Source organism: Lynx canadensis, chromosome A3 (genome assembly GCF_007474595.2).
Source record: "Lynx canadensis isolate LIC74 chromosome A3, mLynCan4.pri.v2, whole genome shotgun sequence".
NCBI classification, from domain to species: Eukaryota; Metazoa; Chordata; class Mammalia; order Carnivora; family Felidae; genus Lynx; species Lynx canadensis.
The window spans coordinates 128,158,851-128,177,326 of record NC_044305.1 but is presented as its reverse complement, the minus strand read 5'-3'; the positions used below and the strand labels follow the sequence as shown (position 1 = coordinate 128,177,326).

At 39.1% G+C, this 18,476-nt stretch overlaps 1 protein-coding gene across 1 annotated transcript in view; it reads left to right on the top strand.

Annotated features, from left to right (window-relative positions):
• The window catches only part of DDX1 (DEAD-box helicase 1), a 37,380-nt gene extending 20,158 nt beyond the window's left edge, over nucleotides 1–17,222 (top strand). Inside the window, exons 15-26 of the mRNA XM_030311616.2 lie at nucleotides 2,948–3,046; nucleotides 3,904–3,993; nucleotides 4,953–5,141; nucleotides 7,097–7,148; nucleotides 9,101–9,247; nucleotides 12,950–13,041; nucleotides 14,307–14,379; nucleotides 14,532–14,604; nucleotides 14,688–14,730; nucleotides 15,713–15,808; nucleotides 16,093–16,213; nucleotides 16,887–17,222. Of these exons, the coding sequence (XP_030167476.1) occupies nucleotides 2,948–3,046; nucleotides 3,904–3,993; nucleotides 4,953–5,141; nucleotides 7,097–7,148; nucleotides 9,101–9,247; nucleotides 12,950–13,041; nucleotides 14,307–14,379; nucleotides 14,532–14,604; nucleotides 14,688–14,730; nucleotides 15,713–15,808; nucleotides 16,093–16,213; nucleotides 16,887–17,017 (1,206 nt within the window). The 3' untranslated portion in view covers nucleotides 17,018–17,222. The remainder of the gene's footprint in view (nucleotides 1–2,947; nucleotides 3,047–3,903; nucleotides 3,994–4,952; nucleotides 5,142–7,096; nucleotides 7,149–9,100; nucleotides 9,248–12,949; nucleotides 13,042–14,306; nucleotides 14,380–14,531; nucleotides 14,605–14,687; nucleotides 14,731–15,712; nucleotides 15,809–16,092; nucleotides 16,214–16,886) is intronic.
• The last annotated feature ends 1,254 nt before the right edge of the window (nucleotides 17,223–18,476 follow it).

Genomic DNA, 18,476 nt, shown 5'->3' with positions numbered 1-18,476 from the left:
AGAAGTTAGATAAGGGTGGGGGGAGTCTCACAGACTGCTCAGGCAGGCGGTTACAAAGGACAAAGCTAAGACAGTGATCCTCATTATGGGGGAAGAAGCTTGGGATATTCTTAACTGTGCTCATCAATTCTGTGAAGCCAGATATAGATAGGACTTCATAAAATATTTCATGTGTATGAAATAACTTGCTCCTTTCAAATTTCTCTTCCATTTCCTTCCCTAAATATTTTATCATTTAATCTAAACCTCCTGATACTGAGTCACAGTGAGGAAATGTGTCTGCTTCCTCCAGGCCCATTGGTGTCTCTATCAAATGAAATTTTATGCCAAATGGTTTGGATTTGACCTGGTATGACATGTTAAAAGCAAAGAATCCCATTGCTATACCTGTTAATACTGGTCTAAGATAGTAATATTGCTTTGATAGGTTTTTATTTGCTGTCTTATATTTTTTAGGGATTGTAAGAGATTTAATATGTTCAGGGCGCCTGGGTGGCTCAGTGGGTTAAGCATCCGACTTCGGCTCAGGTCATGATCTCACGGTTTGTGGGTTCGAGCCCCGTGTCGGGCTCTGTGTCGACAGCTCAGCTTCAGATTCTGTGTCTCCCTCTTTCTCTGCCCCTCCCTTGCTCGTACTCTGTCTCTCTCTCTGAGAAATAAATGAATAAATTAAAAAGAGAGAGAGAGATTTAATATGTTCATTCCTATTCTTGGTTTCTCAAACCCCAATCCGTTTTCCCCATAAGTTACTAAGCTTCTTAACTCCTGTTTTGCAGCTGCAGAGCTTTTAGGGAATTCTATATGATTTGTCAGTCATCTAACATTTGGTACTGGCTAAATCCAGTGGCAGAGGTAAAGGCAGTGTTATTCTGTAGCTTTCTTGACCAGATTTGCTTCCATTCTACTTAGCGGATCTCGTATGTTCTCTCTCTGCTCTTCTTTCCACCTGCATTCTCTCCTTGTTCCGTCTCCCGTCATCCTGTGGCTCAGCCCTAGTCCTGTGTTGTATCTTACGCTGGACCAGAAGTCAGCTTTGGAGTAAGAGAGTAGAACTGTGTAATTTAAAAAATATTTTAGAGTTGCACAGTAATGCAGCCTGTGCAGTTGAGGCCTAGGGGAGTGGTTGGAGCTCTTACACAAGTTATGTAAATATTTCCAACTTAACTGACTTTTTTTCTTTAAACCTGTGAGACCTAGTGTCTATATTTCATGTAAAGTGAGTTTTTTTGCTACTGAAATAGAGAAGAGAGGAAATTCACATGTGGGTCGGAATCCTATGGTAAAGAGATGTTACATACAGAGTCAGAGTGATATTTTGTTCATTGCCCTGTACAGCCATGTCACGGTGCTTGGCACATGGTTGTTCTTAACACACTTAAACAGGCCTTTATCTGCAGATTTTCAGGCAATATTCTCTACATTGAACTGAAATTTGCTTATTGTTATCAGTACAGATGAAATAATCGCTTCAGAAATGTCAGTTTCACTTTTCATGGGACTATAAATGCCTTCTGTCGGTTCAAATTAAAAGCCAACACAGGATTCTGCTTCTTCAAGTGTCTGTGAGATGTTGAAGTAATGAGACTCCGGTGATAAATTTGTTAGGAGAAAATTATGTTTTTAGTCTACAGTGGAGAAAACAAATGAAGAATAGGAGTGAGTTTTCATGCCGATTAATCGAGTAGAAGTTTTGAGTTGTCTAATTGATTGAATGGTTTGATATAATATTTGTGCTCACACATAGATCTATATATACACTTTAAAACAGTTTACCTTTATTGACTGCTTTCTAGAACTGGGCCAAGCCCAGCTAAATGCTTACCTACATTGTCTTACTCAGTTCCCATGGTAGCCTTCTGAAATGATGGTCTTCTCCATTGTTACAGACTAGGAAGAGGGCTGATAGTAAATATTAAGTCACTTGCCCAAGAGCTTATGCCTCACCGGTAGACCTTACTTCAAAGTCCATGTTCCTGATCACTTTACCTTTGAGCTTGATTAAAAGATGTGTGTGTGAAAGGAAAATGTTTGTTATTTGTACTGATGTGGGGACTTATTATTCTGTTCCCTGTGTGTATACTTGAAAATTTTTAGAATAAAAAGTTAAGTAAAACTTGTTCTTATTTGACTTAGACCTTTACTCAGGTTTGGACTTTGAGTTTGAAATTTAGTTTGGGTGCTTTGGAGCTGTATCGTTTAAATTCTCATGACTTCAGTATTCTAAACTTCAGTTTCCTCATTTAAAAATAGGAATAAAGATAGTATTGTTTTCTGTAGTGGTCATGAGATGATACAGTACTTGTAAAACATTAGCACTGTGCCTGTTCATTATAAGCACTTGACAAGGAGTCATTATGATTGCGTTCCTGGGTAGTCAGAGCATCATCGTTATTAATTATAACTGCATTTATTGAGCACCTGGCACACAAACTGGGCATCGAGTGCCTTCTGTATCTCATCTCTCAGTTGTCACAGCCATGTTGCAAAGCAGATTCCAAAAATGAGAAAATTGAAACGAGAAGAGATTAATTAAGTAAGTTGAGGTCATCCAGCTGGCTAATGGCGGAGGTGGGAATCAAGTCCTGGTTTGATTTGAGTTCCCATAAGATTCATCTGGTTTTCACTTGGAAAATATTTATGTATTTTATATATTAGACTGTAGTTTTATAAATTATTTTATATGTTAGATTATATATATATTATTTTATGTATTAGGCTATATCAGTTAGGGATGTCAAAATCAGCTACTAAAATCTTCATGTTAATTTCACGCCAAATACAGGTTTGGTAATAGGGCATTATCTATAGCTCCTTTTCTCTGAACTTGGAGCTGTCACTGCTTCAGTATGCATGTTTTCATGGTAAGTAGACCGTTATTGGTTGCTGTTTTATGGTGATTATAATAGTGCTTCGGTTTTCACTGGGTTCTTCTTTTGATATTTTTCAGGTAGATATAGTCGTTGGCACCCCAGGAAGACTAGACGATTTGGTGTCAACTGGGAAACTGAACTTATCCCAAGTTAGATTCCTGGTCCTGGATGAAGCTGTATGTTGGACTATAGTCATGCTTTAAAAAAAAAAAAAAAAAAAAAAAAAAAAAAAAAAAGTTTGCTTATGTGTTTGGAGGTAAAAATATGTAGAATGATGGAAAAATACAGTTCATTCATGATCCCAACATGTAGAAATAATCATTGTTACCAGTTTGGCATATTTTCATCCATTCCTTGTATTCATGTTAATATTATTCTATATAGTAAATCAAGCTGTGTAGGATCTGGGAAATCTTTCTTTTTTTCTTTAAATGTAGTATTATATGTATTTCACATCCTTACTTGTAAATAGGTTTTAAAGGCTGACTAGTGCTCTAGTACATGGATACTTCATGGTTTGTTTAACTACTCTTGTTACTAGATATGTAGATTTGTTTTTTTACTCCAAATAGTGGTCTTTGTTGGTACATAAATTACACAGTACAATTATTTCTTTATGTTATAGTTGCAAAATGTGAACTGTAAGGATATTAATGTCTTGACAGACTTCTAAAGTATTTTCAAAATGGATTGAGTAGTTTTATAACACTGAGATGATTTTTGTTTTCATTTTTTCAAATTAAAATCCTGTGTTTAAGGACATGTGGTAGGAGCTATTAACTCTCATATTCATTCTAGAACACTAGAGTATAGATTTTGGGTTGTTTATTGTCAGCTTGTTCATATTTTAGTTACATGGAATTTAAAGCTGAATTTATAATTTGTCTTTATCCATTAGAAAATAATCATTTTGGTAATATGGTGGGGATATGTATGCTTATGAATTTGTTTCCATTATCTTTCTACACTTGATTTACAAAAGAAAGATCTAGGTGTTGATTTAAAAATTATACTTTCTTTCCTTCTCCTTCAGGATGGACTTCTTTCTCAAGGTTACTCTGATTTTATAAATAGGATTCACAGTCAGATTCCTCAGATTACCTCTGATGGGAAAAGACTTCAGGTATGAAATGACTGATATATCCTAAAATACATGTAGACAGTTGTTACGTGTTAATGCTTTTTGTTTTCAAAACATTTTCAAGCATTTGTTTGCAAATGTTTTTGAAATTTGTTTAAAATTTTTTTTTTAACGTTTATTTATTTTTGAGACAGAGAGAGACAAAGCGTGAACGGGGGAGGGTCAGAGAGAGAGAGGGAGACACAGAATCTGAAACAGGCTCCAGGCTCCGAGCTGTCAGCACAGAGCCCGACGCGGGGCTTAAACTCACGAACCGCGAGATCATGACCTGAGCCGAAGTCGGACGCTTAACCGACTGAGCCACCCAGGCGCCCCTATTTTCTTTTACATTTACATCTTGTCTTAGTGTCTTCTGATTAACTACTGTAGAAAACATTTTCTTTGTTACCTGATTACATAGCACACACAAAGAAAGAGTCTTAAAAGCTGCCCGTAGAAATGAAGGAGAAGGGAACTTGAGGAAATTAGGTCGCTGAGGATGATAAGGAAAACATTCTTAGTTGGTTTTTCCTACAGAGCATTAGAGTTTATATTCCAGACTGAGCACTGCTTCCTCTTTGAGGGGAAAATATCTGGAGCTGTTGAAAAACAGTGGTTTCCTTTGTAATTATTTCTTAAGATGTTACTCTTGTTTTTCTCACCCTTCTTTCCTAGGAAGAATTTGAGAGGTGTAGAGGCTTCAAGGGGAGGGAAGGGGACACACAGTAATTTAGGATTTTAGATCTTCAAACACCTTCTCATCTTACCTAGTTTTTGTCGGGCCTTGTGGAATAGAGACGTGGTTTACGCAGGGGTGAGGGGCTGCGGCTCTGAGACCGACCTGCCCAGAGTCATGCCACCAGTTGTTGCTTAGATGCCAGGTTGACATACTTTGGGCCTCGCGTTAGGTGGAATTGTAATTAGAACAGTTTAGCTAAATTTTGATTTTTTTGTTTCCCTAGGTGATTGTTTGCTCTGCTACTTTGCACTCTTTTGACGTAAAGAAGCTGTCTGAGAAGATAATGCATTTTCCCACGTGGGTTGATTTAAAAGGAGAAGATTCTGTCCCGGATACTGTGCACCATGTGGTTGTCCCAGTGAACCCCAAAACTGACAGACTCTGGGAAAGGCTTGGGAAAAACCACATTAGAGTAAGTACTTTACAGTGTTAACATTTGTGTGGAATAAAACATCCATAAACTAGCTTAACCTTGGGCTCTTCGTGATTCTTACAGCCAGATACTATACCTAAGAAAAGAGGAGTCCTGCACATGGGCCAGAAATGTTCAGGCCTTGAGGGCACAGAATAAGCGATGGGCTCAACTTTTCTTTTTTCCTCTGTGAGAGTTACTTTTATGATCATCTTGATGTAATTTTTATAAATAAATAGCGTTATGTATGTATGTAAATCTAATTTCAGATACAGTGGTTTTTAGTAGTGTTTTGATGTCCTCTTGAGGTTCCTTATTTTCCTAAAAATCAATTTAATGCGCCCATTTAGTCATTTTCCCACTGATCGTAGATTTACCTGTATAAAATAAGGGTTTGTTACATATTGTAAATATACGATATCCTAAGAGCCACCTTTGCATTCTTATTATTACATTTAAAATTGATTAGGGGCGCCTGGGTGGCGCAGTCGGTTGAGCGTCCGACTTCAGTCAGGTCACGATCTCGCGGTCCGTGAGTTCGAGCCCCGTGTCAGGCTCTGGGCTGATGGCTCAGAGCCTGGAACCTGTTTCCGATTCTGTGTCTCCCTCTCTCTCTGCCCCTCCCCCGTTCATGCTCTGTCTCTCTCTGTCCCAAAAAAAATAAATAAACGTTGAAAAAAATAAAATAAAATAAAATAAAATTGATTAGTCTTACCTCATGAAGATACAAAGCTTCTGCACAGCAAAGGAAACAATCAACAAAACTAAAAGGCAACCAATGGAATGGGAAAAGATATTTGCAAATGACATATCAGACAAAGGGTTAGTATCCAAAATCTATAAAGAGCTCACCAAACTCCACACCCGAAAAACAAATAATCCAGTGAAGAAATGGGCAGAAAACATGAATAGACACTTCTCTAAAGAAGACATCCGGATGGCCAACAGGCACATGAAAAGATGCTCAACGTTGCTCCTCATCAGGGAAATACAAATCAAAACCACACTCAGATATCACCTCACGCCAGTCAGAGTGGCCAAAATGAACAAATCAGGAGACTATAGATGCTGGAGAGGATGTGGAGAAACGGGAACCCTCTTGCACTGTTGGTGGGAATGCAAACTGGTGCAGCCACTCTGGAAAACAGTGTGGAGGTTCCTCAAAAAATTAAAAATAGACCTACCCTAGGACCCAGCAGTAGCACTGCTAGTAATTTACCCAAGGGATACAGGAGTACTGATGCATAGGGGCACTTGTACCCCAATGTTTAGAGCAGCACTCTCAACAATAGCCAAATTATGGAAAGAGCCTACATGTCCATCAACTGATGAATGGATAAAGAAATTGTGGTTTATATACACAATGGAGTACTACATGGCAATGAGAAAGAATGAAATATGGCTCTTGTAGCAACATGGATGGAACTGGAGAGTGTGATGCTAAGTGAAATAAGCCATACAGAGAAAGACAGATACCTTATGTTTTCACTCTTGTGTGGATCCTGAGAAACTTAACAGGAACCCATGGGGGAGGGGAAGAAAAAAAAAAAAAAGAGGTTAGAGTGGGAGAGAGCCAAAGCATAAGAGACTGTTAAAAACTGAGAACAAACTGAGGGTTGATGGGGGGTGGGAGGGAGGGGAGGGTGGGTGATGGGTATTGAAGAGGGCATCTTTTGGGATGAGCACTGGGTGTTGTATAGAAACCAACTTGACAATAAATTTCATATATTTAAAAAAATAAATAAATAAAAATAAAATAAAATTGATTAGTCTTAGACCCACAGTTAATAAAGGGTTTTTCTGAATCTGAAGAATGGTTTTGCCCACATACTTTAAAGACATATGTCTGTATCTAAAGTTAGATACACTTTTCTCTTTAAGAAAAAAAAAAAAACGATACCTGTTTGGAATCCTTACCCACTTGCCACCCTGTTTTTCTCCTTTTCTTTTCATAGACTGATGATGTACATGCAAAAGATAACACAAGGCCTGGTGCTAATAGTCCGGGTAAGTTGAATGAGTGAACAGATGCATGCATGAGTGAGTGATGAATGAATGAATGAATGGGGTTGAAAGATTTTGAAAACAAATTGATTTGTCTTACTGAATTTATGCCCTGTCTGTTCTCATGAAGGATTTGAGGTGACCTACAAAATTAGAACAGGAACTTTGACAATAAAGGTAACAAAAATGATAATAAAGAAATGGGTGAAAATTGACTGGTGTCAGTCAACTTAGAGCAGTATTAATCATGGAATTTCAGACGTTAGTCTCCTGACATCTAAGTCACAAGTATTTTGGATTATGGAATTCTTATTGATTGGAGGATATCAGCAGATTTCTCTGGCAACAGATTTTACATTGGCCCTGAATCCCAGGAGAAACGTCACATAGGTTCTTCATTCGGGGAATTAATAAAGAAAAATGTCTTTAGTTTACAACTTTGTGAAAGATACAGAAATTATCTTGGAATTGCTTATCTGTTCTTTTTGTGTGCAGTAAAATATTCCCAACACAAAATTGCCCACTTTAGCCATTTTGAAGTGGTCACGTTCAGTGGCATAAAGTTCATCCCTACGTTGCAGTCATTGCCGCCATCCATCTCCAGGACTTTTTCATCCTCCTAAACAGACACTCCATATCACGAAATATTTACCAGTTTTTAAAAAGTCTAACATTAAATCCTAATTCTTTGAAGATGCTTCTGTGCAGAGCAGAGACGATTTCAGGTGCCTCATATGTTAAAGATCTCCGAAGGTACGCTGTATTGGAAGGACAGTGCTCGTCTAGCCTAGAGTAGGTCTCAGATGTGTGGATTCAGGTGTCTCAGGCGGATCATCGGGAAGGGCTAGACTGCATTTACTTTATGGTTGGATTCATTGGTGGGTTTATGGCCAATATCTAAAAGGTGAATTCTCTGAAATCTTGATTAAATAGAGTTCCTTTGAATTCGGTTTTATGTGCAGTTCCAAATTTATAAGGTGCATGCTCGACTAGCCTTATCGTTGGAGAAGAGCAGAGACCTTGCTAGTTCAAAATAATATATCCTCCCACTGTTAGGGAATGCATATCATAAAATAAAAATTTTTACTTCTTCGAAATAAATTTTTTCTTATAAATGTTTTGCTTAGTTTATACTGCAATTAGGTGTGACCGGAGAGCCTTTAGAAATATGGTGGATTACAGAATTAAAGTTTTGCATTAGATAGTTGAGTAACTGTAGTGTAGCTTCACACTGAAAAATAGAGATTGGGAGAATGATGACTAAGAAATTACCGAGTTCGACGTACAGTTTTTATTCCGTTGAGAAGTATGAACTTTCTGGTGTTAGATTGATTTAAAAAGTCCATTAATTATTTTTAAAAGGGGTTAAAATAATTGAGTAAACATCTCCATGAGAGGTAAGAGCAAAGTTTTGTTGTGGATATGAAGTTCTGTTTATTTGTCTGTTTATATGTGTGGTTTCCTTCATAAGAGGTGTGGCATAGGTGTTTTTGGCACACTATAAAATGGCATAAACATACACTAACAGAAATAGAAATAAATGAGTTGGGGTGACTCAGTGGCCCAGTGGGTTAAGCGTCCGACTCTTGGTTTCAGCTCCAGTCACGATCTCCCAATTTGTGGGATCAAGCCCCACTTTGGACTCTATGCTGACAGTGCAGAGCCCGCTTGGGATTCTCTCTGTCCCCCTCTCTCTGCCCCTCCCCCTCTCACGCATGCACCCTCTCTCTCTCGAAATAAATAAAAATAAAACTTAAAGAAAAATGAGCGAATGGATATTCTCACCATTTCATCCTGTCTTAATATTTCTTATTTTTGTCTGTACTACTTATATTAAAGCAGAGTTTTTTTCAGGTGGGCAAAGCAGTAAGTCTGTGACTGTAATTATGTGTGTTCATAACAATTTTATATTGAAATTCTTTTTTTTTGTTGTTGTGGTGGTGGTGGTATTCAAGAGATGTGGTCTGAAGCTATTAAAATCCTGAAGGGGGAGTATGCTGTCCGGGCGATCAAGGAACACAAGATGGATCAAGCCATTATTTTCTGTAGAACCAAAATTGACTGCGATAACTTGGAGCAATATTTTATGCAACAAGGAGGAGGTAATGTTTCCTCACTTGAAATAAATTGTGTTTATTTCCTCACTTAATCGGTTATTAGTCTCATGTTGGTGCGGTCTAGAACGCGTGCGCTGAATTTAAAGCAGTGGAGGCGCGTTGTCTCAGTGTCTGTGCTTGTCCAGTACTTTTCCATACGATAAGCCCCAGGAAAACCGCTTTCCACGCAGGCACAGTTTCATTCCAGTGCTCTGAGGCGCTGCTGTCATTTGGAAGAAAGGTAATGGTATTATTTAATATTAAAATTTTTAGGGTAATGGGGCGCCTGGGTGGCGCAGTCGGTTAAGCGTCCGACTTCAGCCAGGTCACGATCTCGCGGTCCGTGAGTTCGAGCCCCGCGTCGGGCTCTGGGCTGATGGCTCAGAGCCTGGAGCCTGTTTCCGATGCTGTGTCTCCCTCTCTCTCTGCCCCTCCCCCGTTCATGCTCTGTCTCTCTCTGTCCCAAAAATAAATAAACGTTGAAAAAAAAATTTAAAAAAAAAAAAAAAATTTTTAGGGTAATTATTAAGTAATAGAGTGTATGTCTTCTAAACCAATAAATGAGGAGTAAACCTTCATCTGAAAAAAGGCTAAGAAAGGAAGAGGAAAAAAAATGGGAAAGAGAATGGTTAGAAATTACAGAGTAAGACGGCTGGTGGAAAAATCTGTATGAGTGAACGCTCACTCTAGTATATATCAGTGCGCCAAAGCCTTCTGTTAAAAGGCGTACATTGTTAGACTGGATAAAATCTAACCGTATACTGTTTACAAGAGACATACTTAAAACCTGAGGTCATGGAAAGATCAAAAGGGGCTGAAAAAATGTATTAGCTAAACTACTAATCGAAAGAAAGTTGGTCTAGCTGTATTAATAAGAGATGCAAGAGAATTTAAGACAAAAATATTAGCTAGAAATAAAGAAGGTCACTGTGTAATAAATCTAATCTACAATGACTATATGATGATTCTAATATTATGCTCCTTATGACATGGTATATATGAATCAACATGAAATAATGCCCAACGTGATCTGTCATTAGGGAAATGCAAAATCACAATGTAATACCACGTACACTCATTGGAATAGCTAGATTACAAATACGACACCCGATTTTGGCAAGGATATGAAGCAGCTGGAGTGTTCGTATGCTGCTGTTGTCCAGGCACCTTGGTAAAAGGTCTTACATGTTTTAATAAAATTAACATTGCTGTCTTATGGCTTAGTAATCCAACTCCTAAATATTTACCCAAGATAAGTAAAATTTACCCAAGATACAGTGAGAAAAGATATGGGCAAGAATGGTCATGGCAGCTTTATTTATAATAGGCCCAAACTGAAAATACACTAAGTGGGCATTAGTGGGGGAATGGTTTAAACCAGATGTGAACTATTTATACCGTGGAGTCCTGCCCGGCAGTACAAAGGAATGGACTTCTGGTGGATGCAGCGACTCTGGGTGAATCTCAGACATGATGCTGAATGAAGGATTTCTTACACAAGAGTGTATATGTGTATACTGTATGATTCCACTTACGTGAAGTTCTGGGAGAGTCAGAACTAGCCTTTGATGGAGAAAAAACCCGCAACAGTGGTCTTCCCTGGGACAACGGGAGTGGGGTTATCTGGGAAAGCATGTGGGTTCTTTGTGGGATGACATTCATATTCTCTATCTTGTAGGGCTTTGGGCTACACAGGTACGTGCATTTGTCAAAACTCAGCAAATATACACTCAAGATTTATACATTTCCTTGTATGTAGTATTTCACGTTAGAGGAAAACAGTAAAACCTAACCAAATAACTACATTCTAGTTAATGAAATGCATGCTAAACTGTGTAGATATTTGCAGTTTACAGTAAAATGCATCAGAAATATAAAAATGAATTGATAGGACAGAGGGACAGGTATGGAGTAAAGCAAATATAGTAAATGTTAATGGTATAATCCAGGAGGTGAAAATATAGCTGTTCGCTTTTAGAATTCATTCATTGTTGCTGTGTTTGAAATACAGTAGGGGCGCCTGGGTGGCTCAGTTGGTCAAGCGTCTGACTTCGACTCAGGTCATGATCTCGTGGTTTGTGGGTTCGAGCCCCATGTCGGGCTCTGTGCTGACAGCTCAGAGCCTGGAGCCTGCTGTGGGTTCTGTGTCTCCCTCGCTCTCTGTCCCTCCCCGTCTTGTGCTCTCTCTCTCTCTCTCTCAAAAATAAATGTTAAAAAAAATTTTACGAAATATAATAAATGTAAAAATATATAAAGCAAAATTTGACAGATTACAAGGTAACAGGTAAATCCTATTTTCATAATGGGGAAAACTCTAACATATCTCTTTTTATAATTGTTGTATATCAAGGAACCAGAAAACTCTAAAAGAAAATAGAAAATATGAAAAATGTGAAGTAATGGTCATATAAAGAACATGTTACATTGTTCCTTACAGTGAATAGTTTAGTACCTTTTTTTCCCCCAAGTCATGGCAAACAGACTTGCTTGGTTGGTTGAGTTATAGTGACTGATTCGTAATAAATACTCCTTCCTGTCCATGTTGGTTTTGAATGGAGGATTTGATTATTTGGTTGGGAATGCTGTTAATCAAGCAGTACTATTTCCTAGTTCCTTTCACCTTCCTTCCCTAAATATTCTGGATACTTTTACTTAAAAACCAACTCTCCCAAACCATGATTAAAACCAAAATAACACAGCGTATACCAGACTTCAGAGGTTGAAGAGAGGGGAAAATGAAGGATCCCTCCCTTCACGATACACAGCTCCACCGGGAGTAGGAGTGTATCTAGGATACTTTCCTCAGCCACTCGAGCTCAGAATGTGGCAGACCAGCTGTAAGTTGGCCTGCAAGTTCTGATTTGCTGTCATCTCTCCTCTGCATGGTTAGTTCTTGTGTGAGTCATTTTGGGTGGATGGATAGCTCTTCATAATATGTTTTTCCTTGAATTCTGAAGTATATCGTATTGAACCTAAAATTTACTATGGAGAGTAGTTATGGCATACTTGTTACCCTAGGCTACCTCATAGTGGAGCCTGTACATTCTATTAAGTTCCGGAAGGTTGTTTGCTCTTACTGTAGTCTGGACTATACTGCTTTTGTTACTGTATCTGCTTGACTTTCTTTTCGGGATTGGCTACCACTGCACTTACTCTATAGTAGTTCCTCTTCATCTGACCAATTTGATTCTTCTAATCTGCTTCGGTCAGGGAACCAGATAACTAAGCTGCTTAGGACACCTTGAGGAGGGTAGGGTTATGGGAGTGGCCTTTTAGGTAAGGGCCTCAACTTCATAAAGCCTGTTTTGGTTCTTCCAAGATTGATCTCGAATCTACTTTTTGGTTCCTGGCTTTATATGGGATAGGTGAAGTTCCTGGTATACACATATGTTTTCCTTTCACTAACACAGTTAGTGAACACAGTTTCACTAACACAGTTAGTTGGTACACTGTTCCATCTACTTCTGTAGATCAGGAAGAGTGACTAAAAATGTCCTTCAAAGCAAATCAGTTTTAATGCTCATAGAGTTTATTTCAGTGGCATTTCACCTATGATAGAAATTGTGTTAATCATGGTTTATGGCAGATTGGGGTATGGATTTCTGTGGAATTATATGGTAACAGTGTAGTCTGAATGCTATTGGTTTTTTGACATGGTCTTAGGTGTAATGTTTTCCAGGGTTAACTGTTGAATGTGCTTTTCACTAGGACCTGATAAAAAAGGACACCAGTTCTCATGTGTTTGTCTTCATGGTGACAGAAAGCCTCACGAGAGGAAGCAAAACTTGGAAAGATTTAAGGTACTGATATTTAGCTGACTGCATTTCTTTAATACTTCAGAGGGGAATTGTAGCCAGTTTTAATTAGTTCTGGTAAATGTCATTAAAGTAATTGTCCTAGAAATTTCTGAAGATGTTTACCCTGTTGGTATATCCTTATCATGGCAGGGTTTAGTCATCTTTAGCAGTCAAATGGTAAATTGTAAGTTCTCTGTCAGCACAACACCACTGTAATAAGAATTTTCAACTTAAGGAATTTTAGACTCATTCTTTCAGGTAGCTCTTTTTAAGAGAAGCATCATGGGATAGTTAAACCGTGTCTGGGAGTCTTTTTTTTTTTTTTTTTTAATAGTTTGTAGTAATATCCGTAGAGAGTTCATAGATTGATTAGGATAGGTATCAGAATACGGTTTTGTGGAATTAAGACTATTTGTAATTGTTTGGGGCACACCGTCCCAGTTCCATGCTTGCAGCCGGTGACCGGGTTGTGTAGCTCTTGGTGGAGGTGGGTTGGGCTTGAGCCTCCGGCCACAGCATTGTCCCTGCTTACCAGTGTGCTTGCCCCAGTGCAGAGTGTGAGTATCATCTTCTCTCAGACCCGTCATGTGAGTAGAAGGTGGGAAGTGCTGGGTGAGGCACTTTGGATTCCACTTCCAGGCTGAGCAGAAGTGACATGGGTAGTGAAGCGCGCTGCGTGGCCACACTTGAGCCACGTTGTGTGCCCTTCTCCGTCCTGGACCTTACCCTGGGCCCCAGGTCAGCGTGTCCTTCCCCTTCCTGTCTCTCACTCTGTGCCTTGGAGCACAAATGACACCCAAAGGCTAATTTGTATTTTTTTGGTGAGAGCACAGGGGCCCCTTCTAGGTTCCTATCTCTTTAGGATTTTTGTTGTCACAGAAAGTGTAACCTCAAGGGAAAACACCTAGTATTCTGAGTTTATTTTAATACAAGGGTAAAGATAATACTTATGTTTTAACATTTTGTTCTGTCTTTTGAATTACCAGTCAGGATTTCTAAAGATAAAGCCACATTATAGCAGTTTAATATTTTTGGTGTGGGAAAAAAGAAAGTAAAAAATGAATCCAATTATTGATTTATTCAGTGTCTTATTTTAGCAGATCATGACTTAAAAATTTAAGACACGGTCCAGTGAATTATGAATATCTGGACCTCTAGTCTGATAGTATCACGTTAGTTATCAGAAGTCCGTCTCATCCAGTGGATGACCATATTCGTGTTTATTTTTTAGTATACGTACCGGTAAATTCCTTCTCTGTTCTCTCTAGAAAGGAGACGTGAGGTTCTTGATTTGCACGGATGTAGCCGCCAGAGGAATTGACATCCATGGTGTTCCCTACGGTAAGAAGAAAGTTCTGATCCCTGCGGTTTACATTTTATGGAATTCAAAGTAAACCCTCTAATACGTTTGAAATATTTAAAACATCAAACATCTAATACGTTTGAAAATTGTAGAACTAATGGCGACTGGTAATAATTGTTCTTATTTTCAGTTATAAATGTCACTTTGCCTGATGAGAAGCAAAACTACGTCCACCGAATTGGCCGAGTGGGAAGAGCTGAAAGGTGCCGCTGGAGTTTCTCTTTTGTTCTTTTAATATTTGCTTGCTTCTCGAATAAAGTCTAATAAGGACTCTAAAATCTTTCAGGATGGGTCTGGCCATTTCCCTGGTGGCAACAGAGAAAGAAAAGGTAATCTTTTCAGCGCTGTATTATATTCGCTGTTTGTGTTGTTTTAGATGTTGGAAATAAAAGCAGTTTGATTTTTCCATTTACACTGAATTCAGTTGCATATGGAATATAATTGAACATTTTTTTTGTTATTTAAAAAAAAATATTTTAGTGTTTATTTGTGAGACAGAGAGAGAGAGAGAGACAGCACAAATGGGGGAGGGGCAGAGAAAGAGGAAGACACAATCCGAAGCAGGCTCCAGGCTCTGAGCTGTCAGCACAGAGCCCGACGCGGGGCTTGAACTAGGAAATGGTGAGATCATGACCTGGGCCAAAGTCAGAAGCTCAACCATCTAGCCACCCAGGCGCCCCTGGAGTATAATTGAACTTTTTAATGGCACCTTTTTTTCTGTATTTTCAAATGGACCAATAATGAGATGAAGTGTAGAAAGGAAAATGCAAACTATGATTTTCACTAATAGCTTTAATATATATACTCGATTTCACCAAAAACTATTTAAATCCTCTCTGACATTATGCTACAGAAAACTCTTATGGGAAAGGATGGGGACTTATCTGGAAACAAAATTTGATACAAATTTACAGAAAAGTTGCAAGAATAAGGAGCTCCCACACACTCCGTGTTCAAACCGGCCGTTCGTTTTGCTTTTTATTTCTTATAGAAAACATGTGGACTTTATTTTTGATATAACCTCAATATAGCATTCTCTAGCATTCACTTGTTCGCCCTTGTTTTTATCTGAGAATTCCTTTCTATAATTGACATGCATTCTAGGAAAACCTCAGGATTTTTCTCCAAAAGAACTCTTTCAGCAGACCGAGTTAACGCGTTCCTGAGGGCCAGTAGTGAGTGGACCGCACGTCACACCTGCAATTTCTCTTGTTCCTTGGGGACAGAAAATACTGCAAAAACTAATTGAGAGTAAAGATAACTAGTGTGTTTCCATCTCTACATGTTAGTGTTTTTCCATCTTTAACGTAGGTTTGGTACCACGTATGTAGCAGCCGTGGAAAAGGGTGTTATAACACGAGACTTAAGGAAGATGGTGGCTGTACCATATGGTACAATGAGATGCAGGTAAGACTCGTAAAAACGTACTGAAATTGGCAAAAATAGACTGCATTTAATTATAAAAATTATACCCCGGCGTTTATCTGTTTGTTGGTTATGAGGAAAAGTAGTGATTTATTACAACGTCAGAGTTTGTAAATTATAACTTGTGAGTTTATCTCTTCAGAAATCTAACTTCCACTTATTCTAAGGATTATAGTCTTCCTGGTTTATTTGATGCTATTAAAATTCAACTCTGTCAAAATGAGATTTTTCCTCAAAAATGCTTTTTGTTTCCTTTCCCTTCTTAGCTGCTGTCTGAGATAGAAGAACATCTGAACTGCACCATTTCTCAGGTTGAACCAGATATAAAGGTCCCAGTGGACGAATTTGATGGGAAAGTTACTTATGGTCAAAAGAGAGCCGCTGGTGGTAAGCTTTGAGTTACTTTTATTTCTGTTCTGAATGTGAATGTGTCCTTTCTGAGCTTCATTGTGTAGAAGAGAGTAGGTAATTTCATCTCATGCTGAGTGTCTGTTTTAGCAGATTAATCATTTCCTCCTATGACTCTCGCAGCGGTTTATCTGTACCTGTCTTGTCACATGCTTTGGTTATGTGATTTGTGTGCCAGTGAAGGACAGCAGCTTACCTGTGTCTCTTGAGGTATTCGTGTCATAGAGTGGTTGAACATTTATGGAATTATTAGGAAGCGAGAGAATAATGGCGATTTTGAACAAAATTGAAAACCTTCGATTTAATTCAAGTGGTAACCCAGCGCACGGTTGCTCCTTTCGCCTGGAATGCCCTCAGCTCATTCCTGAAAATTTTTTCAAAAAATTCAGACTACTAAGCTAGTGCTTTCCAAACCAAAAAAGAGCAGAGGGGAGGGGTTGCTAGGGGTATTGGGACACTATTAGTGAGGCCTAACCATTTATATATATTGATTTAACATTTTTAAAACTCACTTTTGGAGATAACTTGCCCAGTAGTACATTTCTATTGCTAGAAGCAATGTTTAAACGGACGTGATTGAGCCAAAGTATTGCTGACAAGTTTTTTCAAGCCTGTCATTTACATGGCTTTATAATTTGTGTGTGTGATGCAGGTGGAAACTATAAAGGCCATGTGGATATTTTGGCACCTACCGTTCAAGAGTTGGCTGCCCTTGAAAAGGAGGCGCAGACATCTTTCCTGCATCTTGGCTACCTTCCTAACCAGCTGTTCAGAACCTTCTGATATGAACGTAAACTGAGTAAGATTTGAATAATAAAAGTCTGTAGTCTTAAAACTCTAAAACCCATGTACTGCTTGCAAGCAGCAGTATTTATAGTAACATAAGCCATTAATGCTAAGTCTTGCATGTCAAGAAACGTTACTGTTAGGAATTCTTCATAAAATGGCAGCCTAATGAGAATAATAAATTCGATGACTATATTTTTATGAAGGTTTGTGTCTTATTTTTAAAGTAACTTGATAGTTTTTCAAGAAGACGGTGGGTTTATGAAGTCAAGTTTATGGGTATGTGACTTTGCTGGAGGAGCTGTATGGAAACACCACTGGGTATCTTGAGTAGGATTTTTCACAGGAAGTGGTTCTAAATGGAGACGTTCTTGAGATGGTTATAGTCGTCTAGGTGGACGTTGAAGCTAGAGGAGACTCGTAACAGGAAAGAAAATTGGGTGATGCCAAGGCAGAAGGACAACTTGCTTAGTTTTAGGGGCCTGGAGTTTTTGAGAGAGGCAGAAAGGTTCTGTGTCTGAGGATTGAGGACTGATTTGTGATGGTGACAGTGAAGATGTATCTTGGACAGTTTACCTTTGGAAGAACCTTTCTTTGCAGATGATAGCTGCCTATGAAGATAAAACTATTCTGCTGTCCCTCTAGGTTTTAAAATTAAACACAGTTCTCTGGAATACATTTCCTCAATCCCTTTTGCCTAAAATACCAGCAGGAAAGGGGAACATTCCAACATGTACAATTGGATTGTTATTTTGTGTCTTCATAAAGTGTTATTCCTGCCTTAGGATTCCTTAAGCACACAGGCTACTCTAAGTTCTTCTTGTGTGATGGTTTTCAAACCTGTTAGCCCCAAAATAGTTTCTTCAGCCAAAATCTTGAGTAATACTCAGTGTAGACGTTAACAGTGGAAAACCGCTGCCCAGTACATTGAGTTGGCCTGTGTGAAACGAGGAGGGGGTCCCATTCTCGCTTAGGTTTTGACCACGTTCTTTGGCGATTTCCTAGAACGACCCCAGCCGACCTCGGTGCCATGCGGTGACAGCTCTCTGTAGTCTGCACACATGCATCACTGCTTTAGGAAGGGGTTTTTAACCAGTATAATGGCAAAGGAAAGACTGAGATCCGGACCATTTACACACGAACCGGGGCAGGTCTGACCTTGCTCGTGTCCTCGTTTTCTAGGCACAGCCGCACAGTTTGCAGGAGCGCGTGTCCACGTGGCCCGGTTTGCAGCACTGGACCTGCAACCTGGCTTCCCTGGGCTCAGCTTTTACTCCTTGTGTGCTTTTGGAAGGTGGTCCTCCGGGACAGGCGGGTAGGCCAGCGAGCACGGCCGCCAAGAGCTGGGAGGCTGTGGGAGGGGCGATTGCGCTTTTCCTCCTCAGACGACTGTCCCGCTGCCCTGACCTGGGCAGCAGAGGTTATAAAGGGCAAGCTGTGTGTAACCGGGCCTGGA